Source organism: Bos javanicus, chromosome 22, assembly GCF_032452875.1.
Source record: "Bos javanicus breed banteng chromosome 22, ARS-OSU_banteng_1.0, whole genome shotgun sequence".
In the NCBI taxonomy this organism is placed as follows: Eukaryota; Metazoa; Chordata; class Mammalia; order Artiodactyla; family Bovidae; genus Bos; species Bos javanicus.
This window is the reverse complement of record NC_083889.1, coordinates 43,572,145-43,588,273: the sequence shown is the minus strand read 5'-3', so window position 1 is coordinate 43,588,273 and position 16,129 is coordinate 43,572,145. Positions and strand designations below refer to the sequence as shown.

The 16,129-nt window shown below is 36.7% G+C and overlaps 1 protein-coding gene across 7 annotated transcripts in view; it reads right to left on the bottom strand.

The window, feature by feature from the left end:
* The window catches only part of DENND6A (DENN domain containing 6A), a 73,349-nt gene that overhangs the window by 46,590 nt on the left and 10,630 nt on the right, over positions 1-16,129 (bottom strand). For all 7 annotated transcript variants that reach the window (XR_009732509.1, XM_061396568.1, XM_061396570.1 and 4 more), the window contains exons 2-5: positions 9,538-9,576; positions 9,399-9,441; positions 2,393-2,505; positions 101-181 (exon numbers count right to left, since the gene is read on the bottom strand). Coding sequence is in view for 6 of the 7 variants with exons in the window: in XM_061396568.1 (XP_061252552.1) it covers positions 101-181; positions 2,393-2,505; positions 9,399-9,441; positions 9,538-9,576 (276 nt within the window). In the remaining variant the exon portion in view is untranslated. The remainder of the gene's footprint in view (positions 1-100; positions 182-2,392; positions 2,506-9,398; positions 9,442-9,537; positions 9,577-16,129) is intronic.

The window sequence follows — 16,129 nt, the reverse complement described above, 5'->3', positions numbered from 1 at the left end:
TTAAAGATGAAATATGAAACTTTAAGACTGTTCATTCTAATAATTTCTATTCTTCTAACCACGATGTAAAAATGTTTCCACTAATGTATATGAAAATTACCTTCTGAAAATAGCCTCTTTTTAGAGTTTTATCCCGAACTTGTCGAAAATACACATATCCATAAAAATAGGCAGGATCTTTCTATGAAAGAAGTGACAAATTAAAAACATACATATATATCAACTCTTTACTATTAATGGCAAGTTCCTTTATAAACTCAAACTGAGATATGAAGTATACACAAAAAGCTAGTTATACTTTTCCACCAATGTAAACAACTATCATGATAATAACTGCCAGATAGAAACCTGCTAACTTGCCTAAAGATGAAATAATTATAGCTTAATGTACAAAGCTAACCTTCTATAACTTAATGTTTTTATTCTTTATTTACATCTGTGGTAGTTAACGTAAATTGAAAATAATCAAATTCTGTTTTCCCCAATGGTACACTTAATGTTTTAAAAATCTGCCTACAATTTTTGAGGTATTCTAATAGAAAATTTCAAGAGAGAAATTAAAAGGAGTTAACTGTTAATCTGAGTCCTACATATACTGCTATATTTTTCACCCAATAATAATGAAACACTGCAATGTTTATCAACATACAATTTGAAAGGCAATTACATTCCAAAAAAGCTTGCAAAATTTTTACATCCTAATGGAATAAACTCTGGCCCAGTTCCTTGTTATTCTTTAAACAAATATTTATTGACCACCTACTTTGAATAACGCATTGTGTTAGAGAAGATAAAATGATGCATAAGACATAGTTCCTTAAGAAGATCACAAACTAAGAGAGAGAAGACAAGTACAAAAATGACTATTATGTAAAAGGAGGGCAGGTACCATGAAAAAAGCACAAAGTAGTATTTTTTCCCTTCTGCCAAGGGGCAAGAGATTACCTGTCTATGGTGATCAGTAAAGATTTCACAGAGGCAGATGTTTTTGAATTAGGTACTGAAGAATAGATATGACTTAAACAAAGACATTTCAGGTTTAGAGGGTCAAGAGTTTGAGCAAAATCATGCAGAGACAAAAAAATACAAGCTACCTCAGGGAAAAGCTATAGTTCAATTTAGCTAAAATATGACACATGTATAGAAAGAAGATTAAGCTAGAAATTCAGAAGGTAAAGTTTTATCTTGGAAGGCCTAAAAAGTGAGAACCAGGAAACAGTACTATCATTAGCTCTTTATTCATTAAGCAATAGGTAATCATTTTAGATTTGTTTTATGTAATATATTATGCACACTTTAGCTAGGAACACTGTATAAAATATATTGCACTGAGAAAGACAGGAGATGGGTGTCTTTGGGCGAATTTTGTAATCCTCAGTAGCCCTCAAGTTTGCAAAAGGAACTGTCTCAGAACAATATAGGGAGGATTAATAAGATGTGTGTGCTTAGTCACTTCTGACTCTGTGACCCCATGGACTGCAGCACCCCCTGCTCCTCGGTACATGGGATTGTCCCAGCAAAAATACTGGAGTGGGTTGCCATTTCCTCACCTAGGAGATGTTCCTGACCTGGGGATCAAACGTACATCTCCTGCATTGGCAGGTGGATTCTTTACCTCTGAGCCATCTGGAAATCTTATTAGTAAGATAATATACGCTTATTGATACAAGGCCAAGAACACAAACAAGCTATCAGCAGCTGAAAGAATATGTTAGTAGTGATAGCCAAGGTCATGGAAAGGATGAGATGGCTATAAGAGACATTTTAAAGGATTTTAAAGACATTTTTTTAAAGGCTTTGCTTACTGGAAGATTAGAGTCATTGGTAGAACACGGAAGGTAAGCTGTAAATACTTATTTGAGGGAAAAGATGTCAAGTTCTTATTGGCTGTGCTAGTAGGACATACAGATAGAATGATTCTTCATGTAGTTAAAGTGTGAACCACTGTACCAAACAGAAATTCTGGAACCATCTGAATTATTAGCATTGTTTTTAGCAGACAATAACTGCAAACCAAAGCTCATTTAAAAATCAAAGAGACAACAGTAATTGTACTGTAAAGCCGGTAGGGATTACCACAGGGAATCTTTAACTCTGGGTGATATTCACCCTGCTTCCACATTTAACAAAGAGCTATTAACAAGAAAGAAAATTACCTCAACATTCTAATTTCTATTATTCACAATGGCATTATAATATGTTTTAAGAACAATAACTTTAAAAAGTCTCTTTCACTCACATACTAAATCCTAATGAATCAGATTCACTTTGGAAATCCAACAGTTTAACACGGTAAGAAAACAAAAGCACAGTTTTTCTGAATGCTGTAAGAGGTAACTCGGTCCTAAAGTTTCCTCTCACATGGACATTATTCTATTACTACTTTTCCAACCTTTAAGTAAACTGGTAAATCTTTGTCAAATTGATCCAGGAGACAATGCAGTGACACCCTCCTCCCAGAAGACTGTCGAAATCTAAAACAAAACTGGGTATCTCCAAGACAACCTAATGAAAACAAAAATGAAAGAAATTAAGGACAGCACAGTATAACATTAGTTATCCAGTTTCACTATATTTTAGAGCTAAAGAGGTCCTATCATATTGAAACCCATTTTATCATGTTTTAGAGAAGAAAAAGGAGGAGACCCTGACAGATTCAGTGACTTGCTCAAAGCCATCTTTTCTAGTTAGAGGCAAAGTCATTAGTAAAACAAACATCTTATGTCCCTCTACTGTTTTTCCTATTCCGTTTTCTCCATGTAATTAAAACTTTTTGAAAACTGTGTGTGTGTAATGTTGATTCACAAACATAATAATGGGCAAAAGAAACTAAATACAATAGAACACAAATTGTTCAAATCCATTTATATAGTTTTTTTTTTTTTTAAAGCAGGCAGTGTTTAGGAATGTACAGTTGGATGATAAAACTGTAAGCAAAAGCAAGAAACTTAATACTGTAAGAATCAGTATAGTGATTTGCAAAGCTACATGCATCCTAGTGTTCACAGCAGCATTATTTACAATTGCCAAGGTATGGAAGCAATCTAAGTGTCCATCAACAGACGAACAGATAAAGATGATGTGACACACACACGCACATATACACAATAGAATATTAGCCAGAATAAAAGAATGAGCTTTTTGCATTTGCAGCAACATGGATGGACTTGGAGGGTTTTCTGATAAGTGAAGTAAGTCAGATAGAGAAAGACATACACTGTATGATATCATTTCTATGTAGAAGGGAAAAAAACAAAACAAACTGTAAGCAAAACTAACAAAATAAAGCAGACTTGCAGACACAGAGAACTAAAGGTTGGTTACCAGTGAGGGGTGGGGGGAATAGAGGGAGTGGGAAGGTGGGGGGTATAGACTACTGGATGTGAGAGAGGCTATAATGATTATTGTACATTAAAAGGAATACAGTCAATATTTTACAATAACTGTAAATGGAGTATAAATTATTAAAATTACATTACAATGTTTTAATAAAAAGAAAAAAAGAATCAAGGATAGTGGTTACCTTAGGAGAGGGGAAGGAAATAGTGTTTGGGAAGGGACATGAGACAACTTCTGTGGTATTGGCAAAGTTCGATTTCTTGACCTTGTGTGAGTTTTATATTTCACAATGAGAATTAAAAAAAAAAAAAGATATAGCAGACTCAGGAAGAGTTCAAGTAATAGACTTTCCATTTTAATCATTTCAATTATAAATAAAGGTTTAAAACTTTAATCATTTTAGCAAACCTCTTAAAACATTACTTTGTCAGGCAATAATTACAAAAAACTGTAAATGCTCTAAAAAGTAAAAGACACAAGAAGCAGTTTGTCACTCAGATTCTTCCTAGTTACTGTATTTAGAACTAATAAGATTAAATACAGAATGTGCTCAAGAGTTTTTTACCATTATTACACACAGCAGTACTTCTATTATTAGTATATTAGTATTATACACAGAAGTACTTCTATTTCTTTAGCACATGAAGTTCTCATAAAAGAAGGGAAAGTGAAAGCTGCTCAGTCATGTCTGACTCACTGCAACCCCATGGACTATAAAGTCCATGCAATTCTCCAGACCAGAATACTGGAGTGGATAGCCTTTCCTTCTCCAAGGGATCTTCCCAACCCAGGGATCGAACCCACGTTTCCTGCATTGCAGGCAGATTCTTTACCAACTGAGCTATCAGAGAAGCCCAGCTTGATATTACATTTAAGTTTTTTAAAAAGCAACTCAGTTTATATACCTACATGCAATTACAGAAACTAGTATTTCTTTGGTGGAGAAGGGAAGAAACAAAGAGGACTGGAGAGTGAGTCAATTCATTTTTTTTTTACTTGTTACAGCTGACGGTTTATAATAAGGAAAACACATGAGACCAGAAATAATGGAAAATACTCATAGCATTGTTTTAGTCCAACGGATTTATACACAGATGGTTCAGTTTTTCTCTTTAGAAGACAGAAAGATCCACTGAGAAGTACACACTAATTTCTCTGAGACACTTAGCAAGATACAGCAGAGAAAATGCAATGGATTTTAAGAAAGAGAAATATAGGTTCTGAAGGGATGCTGAGCTTTATGGAAAGAAAGTAATTAAGTTCCCACAGGCCTTCATCCCTACCCACCCAGCTCCATTCCAAATCATGGGCATGCTGTAAGAATTTCCCAGTGGCCAGCTGTACCTGCAAGTTGTACAGAACTGGTCAGGAAGCTAGATCACCAGGTCACAAAAGCTTTAGCCAATGTCTTTGTGAACTGAGGTAAATGGTTACCATTTCATATTTCAGAAGTCTGTCCCTTCACACACAAAAGGTTACTAAAGGAATATCAACCCCTTACCTGGGCAGACCTTTGTTCTCAATCCTGACTTCACTATTAACGGGGCAGGAAAAGAGGCATAACGGATGGGCAACCAGGTTGTTTATATTTGCCTTTAAGAAAACGATACCTGTGGAGGGTGGGGCAATCCTGATACCCTACAACCTCATCAAAAATAAATCTACCTTGTTAGTATGACCCATCCAGTTCGCCTATTTTTAATAATAGAGTGAACCCCTACGTAAGAAATATGATTACACATGAATGATGGTGAAGTATGACTGTGAACATGAAGGAAAAGTTACAATCTGAGGAAAAAGGAGTCACGATCAATGGGAAGTAGTCCCAGGTCCATCAATAATTAACCTTCTACAGGTTACTTAGCCTAAGTGACTTGTCAACAAAAGTAAGAGGCATCCTAAAAGTCACTTTCGGCAGTTATGTTCGATAATTCTAAAATAAAGTTCCACAACCAACCTATGATTCTACTGAATTCCAAGCATCTTACCCAATATACTAAGAAAACGGAAGATCTATAAAGATCCAAAAAGACCTAAAAGTCATGCAATGTGTGCCACAGCTTTCTGATTATTAACAAAAAATGGGAAAAAGTAAATGGAAATTACTTTTTCTTTATTAAAATAAAGGAATAAAGAATTTACACAAATTTTAAGATTAAATGGCAGCTCTCCAAAGAAAATATACCTTTACATGGCTTCTTGATTAAGAACAACAAAAATCCTTTCCTTGATAAAAGTAGCAGGTAATAAGGAAATGGCAGATTTGCTCAGCAAACCCCCAAAGCCTGAGGAAAATTCTACTTTAATTAATCTAACATAATCTTTACTAGCCTCGAAAACAAACGAATAATCCGACATTCTTTATACCAAGAAAGTTCCTGTAGCCTTCCTCCAACATCCTTTTCCAAACAACTAAGTTGTTAGAAGCGAAATCAAACAGAATTCCAGGTCAAAACTTTGTCGTTATTTTGTCTGCTTCAGAAGTGGTTCCACCCACCCCCAGCTCAATACATGAATTGAGCGCCCATTTCAATGAGTGCTCCCTCTGTGGTAGGCACTGTCAGGAACATTTTGGATACATTAACTCATCTGGTCTTCATGTTTCTCAGGTAAGTTCCCACTGTTAGTCCTGTTTGTGAGGAGGAATTCGAGGCACAGAAAAATTAGGTAATCATCCGAAGAAATAAATCTGCTAAATGGTAGAGTAAGAAGAACCTTGAGAAGTCTGAATCTGGAGCTGATACTCGTGACCATTATTATATCATACTGGTTCTTTCAAGTTAAAATGGACCTCAAAACACCACTTCCACTAATGTGAAATATCCAGAACAGGTAAATTCATTGAGACAGAAAGCAGACAGGTGGTTGCCTGGGGCTGGGTGAGGGGAGGGGAAGAGAAGAACAATGGAGCATGGAGCGGGTGATAAATATTTTCTAAAACTGACTGAGGCAATAACAGTTGCACAACTCTGTGACTGTACTAAAAATCACTGACTTGTACATTTTATAAGAGTGAACTGTATCTCATAAATCTTTTTTTTATGGTACTTCACTGCCAACTGGAGCAAATCAAAAGTTTCTTTTCTCCTCTCAAAAAACAAAAAATCCTTCTAAAAAGTACCCCTCTGACTGAAGAGTTGCTGAACTCACTGGTTTCTGGGCCAGTCCTGTCAGTTTCAGCAACTCCCATACAAACACCAAGCAGTATGCCACAAACAGCTCTCCTCCTATTTATCAAGGGCACAGATGATTTTATCTTCTACATCTGCCAATGAAACCAAGCCTGCAAAGCTACAGGTAAACAGAAGACACTTTCCCATATCAAAAATATTACTTGAGATTTGAGGGAAAAAAACTTACATATTTTTTTCTAAAGGGAAGAGACAACTTCAGAGTATTTTTATTTCAGCAGAAAACAGCTATAGAGCAGATCAGAGTAAGACTAATAAAAGAAAACATGAGACTTTAAGCGTGAGCTCCATTCCTGGCCTCCAACTCTATGTGGTTACTCTCTTTGTGATGAAAGTTGGACATGCTGAGAAACAGGAGTTTAGAGCAGAGCTTCTCAAAGTGTAGTCCACAGACTGACTCTTGTTACAATACATGACAAAATAAAAACTCAAATTGAGAGCACACATTTAGAAGCCCTTACAGCAATTTGATATTCCCATGACAAATCCGGACTTTCATATGGTTTTTCCCCTTTTCATGGTTCTAAAAGTTCATGTGCATAGCATTCTGTAAAAGCACTGGTCCACAACAGATTGGAAATTTTTTAAAAATCAAAACTGTCCTTCAACACAGATGAGTGTGAGAATGTGAGGAGAACTGTTTTCACTATTGAGAAGTGTAAAATACATGACGATATCCCAGCTGTTTACAGAGGAAAAAAAAAATCTGTTGAGACAAATACTATCTTACGTCTAATCCATCCAGAATAAGGATTAATCTTTCCCTTGGATTCATCTTTACTTGAAACTCTCTACTAATGCTGAGTTTTCCCTCTGGTCAGGTTTAGAACATGGTGATTATAGTCCTTGGCTATCCATCACAGCCTAAGGATCAGGAATGCATATATCCAAATGATATTATAGTAAATAATGAGAAAAATAGCTGACAAATATTTATCAGAGAGAAACCATCCTTTAAACATAGGTTCCTAAAGATAAAAGCCATTCAAATGGAACAAAAGACTGAAATCTAAAAACAAAAAAACAAAACTTTTTTCTCAAGTCACAGTACCTTAGGTGTGTGTATTGGTAGTGGGGGAAGGAAGTGGACTGCCAAATCCTCCCACTGAGAATCCCCAATTCTTCTTTATCTATATAACTTAACATAGACTCTAAATGCTGTTTTGCTTTTTTTTAGAGTGTGCACCATGGAAACTAAAGCTAGATTATGATTCTCTCCTAGAGATTGCTCTACTCCACCTTCTGCAACAATTCAGCTATCTTGGGAAAAATCAAATCCATTCCAAAGTTGGCATGGTACTGATTTCAATTTCCATTTAATGAACGCACAAGTGAAACAAACTATTTGGACAATCGCAATTGAGAATAGAGATCTCAAATATATACAAAATGCAGAGTCTCTTGTTGTCTAGATTAATATTCATCTGTTAAAATGGCAAGGTTGATTTTACTTCTAAGCACCAACCATATTTTGAATAAAAAGAAGCACACTTCATTTGATGTGCAGCCTATAAAAAAGGCTTTACAAAACATACGTGGGTCATTCAAATGCCTAAAATACTGAACACATTCTTCTTTTTGGCCCCATGGAGTCCTAACCACTGGACCGCCAGAGAATTCCCTGAACAAATTCTCATTTTCCAGATTTACACTTGAGTTTACGTTCCAATAAGAAAATGACTCATATACAGACTACAAAACTACAAAAGACTATCCAATTAACTTCTCAGTTTTGATGCGCATGTAGAGAGGTGAAAGACAGCCATGAAAACCAGCCATGATCTGAATGATCTGAAAGAGAAGAGTGTGCAGTGTAATCCACTGGGATTCCAATCACATAAAGTCTGTTTATCCTGTAATCCATACAACTCAGCTGACCTTTAATCATGGAAGTCCAATCCAACACTCACTAAATCAGAACTACATGTGTGCGCTTTAACATCCTTTCATTAACAGGCAAAACATGCAAAAAGAGTCTGTTAATCCAGGTCACAACAAAAGTCCTCCTGGGATTTCTCAAAGCCATCTTTTTTTACTAAATTATTTTTTCCTTACATATTTCATGAAAGCTGAGTTCGAAATGTATAGAGAAAATCTCTAGAGCATTTATAAGGAAAAGAGAAAATGCTTTAAAAAACTAAAATGTCATGTCTCCCAAATCAGATTATCTAAACTAAATTAACAGGATATTAGAAGTAACCACAAAAGGAAAAGGAATCTGAAGTGCCTTTGAGTCACAGTATTCTAACTGTGTGGTCTAAGAAGTTGTGTTCTGGTCACTCTAAGCCTGAAAAACTATTTTGAAGTGAAACACAAAAGGCAACCTGAAAGATTTCAACAATTAGGGTCACACAAAGACAGAGTTTGAAAGAGACCAGCAAAACCGTTTAATAATAGCAAACACTTATAAAATACTTTCTATAGTCAAGCACTATTCCGAATGCTTTATATATACTAACTCACATAAACTTTTGCAAATAACTGATGGCCAGGCTTTATAACCATGTTCACCCTGATATTTTTTAAATCCCTACTTTTACAGAGTTCTTGGAACTAAAAGAAAACTACTTCCTATAAATCCTCAAACACACCAATGTTGCTGATTTTCAGGCTTATTATTTCAACAGTTTATTGCTCCATGCTCTTTTACCTCATTACGAGACAATAGTTACTTTAAAAGTTGAACAACTAACACCAACATAAGATGTGACTAGACATCATAAACTAGATATCAAAATCACTAATCCATTAGGCTGAAAATGACTTTGCTAGACTACTATGCTATTTTAATTAATTTTCACATATTAAGAACAAAATCAGTATTCTCAATATAAAATTCAACAGAAACACCACATGAAAAATAGTTACCTGAATTTGAATCTGGAAAAGACAAATAGCAAATATTGGTTTTCTGAAAAAGAAAACAAAAACTATATATGCTGACACATACACACCAATAAAAACAGAAATACAACAGTAAACAACCTAGAGCAATGTATTCACTTACTTCTTTATCAGTAAGTCTGGAATGCTGAGGATAGATTACCTGGAAGAAAAAGAGAGTAAACTTTGTTAGATAAATATATGAAGTATATACTACAAACATTAGTAGGGACTTCTAAAATACTAGTCAGCTATTATCAAATCGTTTCATGAAACAGTTCACAGTGAAAACAGTGAAACGGGAGAAGCTGGGAGAATTGAGTAGGGTTTACATTTGGCAAAAAAAAAAAAAAAAAAAATTGTTTTAAACCAAAGTTATCTCTAAAACTTGGGTGAAATTTTGAGTTATCAAGAATAATTTACCTGTGGATAAAAGGGAACCCTTCTACACTGATGATGGGAATGTAAATTCGAACAGCCACTATGGAGAACAGTATGAAGATTTATTAAAAAATTAAAAATATTAATACCGTATGACCCAGCAATCCCCCTCCTGGGCATACACCAGAGAAAACCATAATTTGAAAAGATACATGCATCCAAATGCACTATTCTTAATAGCCAGGACACGGAAGCAACGTAACTGTCCATTAACAGAGGAATGGATAAAGAAGTGGTATGTATATACAAAGGAATATTACTCAGCCATTAAAAAAATGCCCTTTGCAGCAAAACAGATGGATCTAGAGATTGTCATACTAAATAAGTCAGACTCAGAAAGGCAGATATCAAATGGCATTGCTTATATGTGGAATGTAAAAAAGAAAGGTACAAATGAACTTAAATTACAAAACAGAAGTAGAGTCATAGATAAAGAACACAAATGTAGGTTTACCAGGAATGGCAGGGGGCAGGGATGAACTGGGAGATTGGGACTGATACATACACACTACTACATGCAAAACAGATTTAACTAATGAGGACTATGGGCTTCCCTGGCAGCTCAGATGGTAAAGAATCTGCCTGCAGTGCAAGAGACCTGGGTTCAATACCTGGGTTGGGAAATCCCCTGGGAAAGGGAACAGCTACCCACTCCAGTATTTTTGAAAAATATATATATAAAATTGTTCCATCTTTTTCATATCTACCTGATCATTACCCTGATAGCTTAGTTGGTAAAGAATCCACCTACAACGCAGGAGACCTTGGTTTGATTCCTGGGTTGGGAAGATCCTCTGGAGAAGTGATAGGCTACCTACTCTGGTATTCTTGGGCTTCCCTTGTGGCTCAGCTGGTAAAGAATCCACTTGCAATGAAGGAGACCTGGGTTTCATCCCTGGGTTGGGAAGATCCCCTGGAGAAGGGAAAGGCTACCCACTCCAGTATTCTGGCCTGGAGAATTCCATGGATTGTATAGTCCATGGGGTCACAAAGAGTCGGACACAACTGAGCCAACTTTCACTTCACTTTCACTTCCAATAAGGAACATCATAGGAAACTCTACTCAGCTCTCTGTAATGGCCTATATGAGAAAAAAATGTAAAAAAGAGTGGGTATATGTATACATATAACTGATTCACTTTACTGTATACCTTAAATGAGCGTAGCATTATAAGTCAGCTAAACTCCAGTAAAAAGTTTTTAAAAATTTACCAATTGAATTGCCAGCAATTCAAAGTTTATAAAGTCTTTTTTTTGTAGCCTAAAATCTAAAGAGATCTTGAGCTACCAGCTGGTAGCTACTTCAAGAAATAATTTTCAATTGATTCCAAGAAATACAAATCATTACTTATTAAAAGTAAAATGAAAAGGAAAAAAATAATTACCTGCAGTTTAAGAAATATCAGAGGCCATCTTCCTGCCATAAAGCCTATCCCAATTTCTCCAATCCCTTTAAATAATCAGAACACTTTCCTAGACAGCTCCATTTAGTGCCTGCAGTGACCACAGCCACCTTCTGAGGGAAACTCCTGCCTCAGAGCCCCCACAAAGGAAGCAAGATGAGGCTACAACAAGCACTGGCAAACACCAGACCCAAGAGCACCCACTCTATACATCAATCAACTGCCCAGATGTGGCTGGGCATGAAAATTCTGCCCAAATATCAGTGCCCAAGTTGGGCCAGTACAGATTCTCTGGAATGTGAAGAAGATAGGGGTACTCTGAGGAGCAGGTTAGCTAGTGGCTGATAATCAAAAGGTGAAAAAAATCACACAAAATGTAGCTGAACTGTTTTAATACTGGCTTGCTAATGTGAGTATCCATGGCTTCTCAATTCTGGAAGAATCCATGAGTTCTTCTATTCTGCAGTTGTCCAAGAGTCTGAAAATCTTACATTTCTAGAAATAACATATAGTAATAGCACATAATGGGGCTTCCCTCATAGTTCAGCCGGTAAAGAATCTGCCTGCAATACAGGAGACTCAGGTTCAATTCTTGGGTCAGGAAGATCCCCTGGAGAAGGAAATGGCAACCCACTCCAGTATTCTTGCCTGAAGAATCCCATGGACAGAGAAGCCTAACAGGCTACAGTCCATAGGGTCACAAGAGTCGGACATAACTTAGCGACTACAGAAAGAGAGAGAAAGATAGCACATGATAAACCGTATTAAAGTGGTTTTACATATTTATTTATTTAGTTCTCACAATAATAGACAAGGCTAGTAAAATGGTATCACCATTTTACATATAAGAAAACTAAGGTAAAATAAAAAGATGAGAATTAACCTTTTCTGAGCATCTTTTAGTGTTTCTAGTTTTCATAACCGGAGAAGGCGATGGCACCCCACTCCAGTACTCTTGCCTGGAAAATCCCATGGATGGAGGAGCCTGGTAGGCTGCAGTCTATGGGGTCGCTAAGAGTCAGACACGACTGAGCGACTTCCCTTTCACCTTTCACTTTCATGCACTGGAGAAGGAAATGGCAACCCACTCCGGTGTTCTTGCCTGGAGAATCCCAGGGATGGGGGAGCCTGGTGGGCTGACGTCTATGGGGTCGCACAGAGTTGGACACGACTGAAGCGACTTAGCAGCAGCAGCAGCAGCAGCAGCAGTTTTCATAACAACTCTGTCAATTCTTCTTATCTTTACAGAAAAGGGCACAAGTACACATTGGTTACATAACTCTCCTAAAATTTTTTCATTTAGTAGGTGCCAGAGCCAGGCCTTGAACTTAGGTCTGTCTGATATCAAAGTACACAAGCACCACTCCTCATCCCACCCATAGTGGCACTCGCTAACATGCAATCGCAACCCTCTTTCCCCACAGCCAGGACGTGACATACACTGCTTCTCAATTCAGGGGTATGGGGTGGATCTACAGGGCTGATATGTCACATGAAAACACCCATTCTATTCCTGGAAGAGAGAACGACACCAACTGAATATTTGCTCTGTTTTGCTTTGTATCCCATGTTGTGACCAAGCTGACTTAACCTCTGTCTCCACAACTCATGAAGGTAAGAAACTGGTCTGTTTTGTTCAACTCTCTTCACACCTAGAACTGTTTCTGGTGCATAGTAGACACTAAAGAAATATTTCTCCAATCAGTGGATATACTCTCACATTAGTTCTATTTGACAACTCAGTATTTAGTAAAATGTTGTCTTCTTTAAGTATACATAGATCTCCCCTGCTTCACCTTGAGATCATTTTCCTTGTTACCTTTAAAGGAGAAATGGCAAACTTATAATCTACTTAGCCATATTTATGAAAATCTCATTACATGTAAATTACACTAGAGTTTGCTGGTCTAAAACATATTGACAAGTTTAGTGGTCTGTAACAGCTCAAACTTAGGCTCTAAAATCACTTTTATGTGAATGCCCTTCAAATTTTTATTTCCTCAAATCAAAACATCAATTGAAAAGCAAATATACAAAGTTAAATTTTTTGGTATTACATGAAGACATCAACCATGGTTCCTTTGGATTTTGGTTTCTTAAGTTTCAAAATATTAGCATGATAATATAAAAAACAATATTGCTATGTTTTACCCACATATAGCAGTACCTTAAATATATATATATATACATAAAACATGTATATATGTGTATGGATGTATATATTTAAGGGGCTTATATATGCTATATATATTTATTAATAAGTAACTTTTTTTAAAGATATGAAAACTGCATAATCTATCCAAGTCTGCCTTTTATGGGATTCCCTGGTGGCCCAGTATTAGAACTCCACCCTTCCACTTCAGGGGACCTGGGTTCAACCCCTGATCAGGCAAGTAGGATCCCAGAAGCCGCACAGCAAGGGCAAAATATAAATAAATAAATAAAAAGTCCACCTTTTAAAAATTCTGATTGTACTAGACTGTCAAATAGTATCTAGAATTTCATTTTAATGTATTCTGTTAGAACTACTCAGTGTCTTATTTTGGAACAAATATGATGTTGTAAAAGAAACAATGCATATTTATATGCTATAAATATAAATGGCCACACTGTACTTAAGATCAGAAAAATTCATACTTAACTTTAAAAACCTCAACTCCCTATTTAAAAAACAAAAGAAAGAAAAGTAACCACCACCAAGTATATGGAAGTGCACAAATTGCCACCATTACTAGAATTGTTTTCTATGTACATACTTTATTTTGCTTTTTAAAAAAAAGCTTAAATAATAAGTTTGTGCTTAGTCGCTCAGTTGTGTCTGACTCTTTTGTGACCCCATGGACTGTAGCCCACCAGGCTCCTCTGTCCATGGGCATTCTCCAGGCAAGAATACTGGAGTGGGTTGCCATGCCCTCCTCCAGGAAAATAGAAGTTTGGGCAATGACTATTAGTTTGGTCAGTTAGCTCCTGATACCTACATGGGAATTAACCAACTGTAGATTGGCTCCAGAACCTGGAGATGCCTCTCACTTGAAGTTTTCTCACTCCATAGCTCAAGTAAAGGCATCTCTGTCCCCCCAGCCACTGGCATTCCTAGGAGGCATCAAAGGGAGATAGAGAGAATCAACTAATGTCAGTCTGGTTTTGTTACCTATGTTAAGATCTCCCATGTTACAACAAAAAGGGGAGAGAGAGGTGGTCAGTTAATAACCCAAGAGAAAATTAAGTTTTATTTGATATAATTATTAAGGCCTAAATATGATAACAGGCTGGATGAAGCTCAAGCTGGAATCAAGATTGCCAGGAGAAATATCAATAACCTCAGATATGCAGATGACACCACCTTTATGGCAGAAAGTGAAGAGGAACTGAGGAGCCTCTTGATGAAGGTGAAAGAGGAAAGTGAAAAAGCTGGCCTAAAACTCAACATTCAAAAAACTAAAATCATGGCATCTAGTCCCATCACTCCATGGCAAATAGATGAGGAAACAATGGAAACAGTGACAGACTTTATTTTCTTGGGCTCCAAAATCACTGCAGATGGTGCTGCAGCCATGAAATTAAAAGATGCTTGCTTCTTGGAAGAAAAGTTATGGCAAATCTAGATAGTGTACTAAAAACCAGAGACATCACTGCTGACAAAGGTCCATCTAGTCAAAGCTATGATTTTTTCAGTAGTCATGTATGGATTTGAGAATTGGACCAAGAAGAAGGCTGAGCAGCAAAGAATTGATGCTTTTGAACTGTGGTGTTGGAGAAGACTCTTGAGAGCCCTTGGACTGCAAGGAGATTAAACCAGTCAATCCTAAAGGAAATCAACCCTGAGAATTCACTGGAAAGACTGATGCTGAAGTTGAAGTTCCAATACTTGGATCACCTGATGCAAAGAGCTAACTCATTGGAAAAGACCCTGATGCTGGGAAAGGTTGAGGGCGGGAAGAGAAGGGGGTGACAGAAGATGAGATGGTTGGATGGCATCACTGACTCAATGGATATGATTTGAGCAAACTCTGGGAGACAGTGAGGGACAGAGAAGCCTGGAATGCTGCAGTCCATGGGGTCACAAAGAGTTGGACACGACTGAGCAACTGAACAGCAACAAAATATGATCACATATTTCACATCATGATATGACAGAAAAAAATATGCCTAAGAAAAATATTAATATATCTGCTGGAAAATAGTATTACAAAATGTTTTAAATGGGTGTATTCAAAGGTACATCTCTCTGCTATTTGCCCTTATATACCTACCATTCCCACCTCAGTATGAAAATAATCATGGTCCCAGGAGGAGGAAAATTAGGAATACCAGCTAACTTACAGCCAGTATCACTGGGACATGGAAAAAATTCATTCCTGCCATGCACCCAAGTTGTGTGCAAATGGGTGTCAACCTGACATATGTGACTACGTGTTTGTCTCTACCACATGACCCTGAGTGGTATTCCATACCTGAGACTGCATTTCCCCAGAAATACTTGCCTTGATCTCCTACAGAAACATCAACTTGTATATAAGCATCATCATGACCTTAAGGAGAGCATGAATTCAAAACACAATGAGAATTAGGTCTTCAATGAACAAACAATAAAGTGTACTGCAAATGGAAATTGTTTATAGGCAAAAAAACAAGTCTACATTTTTCAACTGGTATTATGTAATTAACTGGCTGAAAAATATTTTAGGATATAGTAAATATAATATGATATCTCTTTTAAGAGACTTTTAAATATGAAAAATAAAGCAATGACATCCAGTAGCAATAAGTACACCAAAAATCCAAATGTCGATTGCTAAGTATCATTCTTCAGTAAAAAGAATCAGGGCTCCTTGGAGAGGTAGCTGATAACACAGCTGGGGCAGGAAAAAT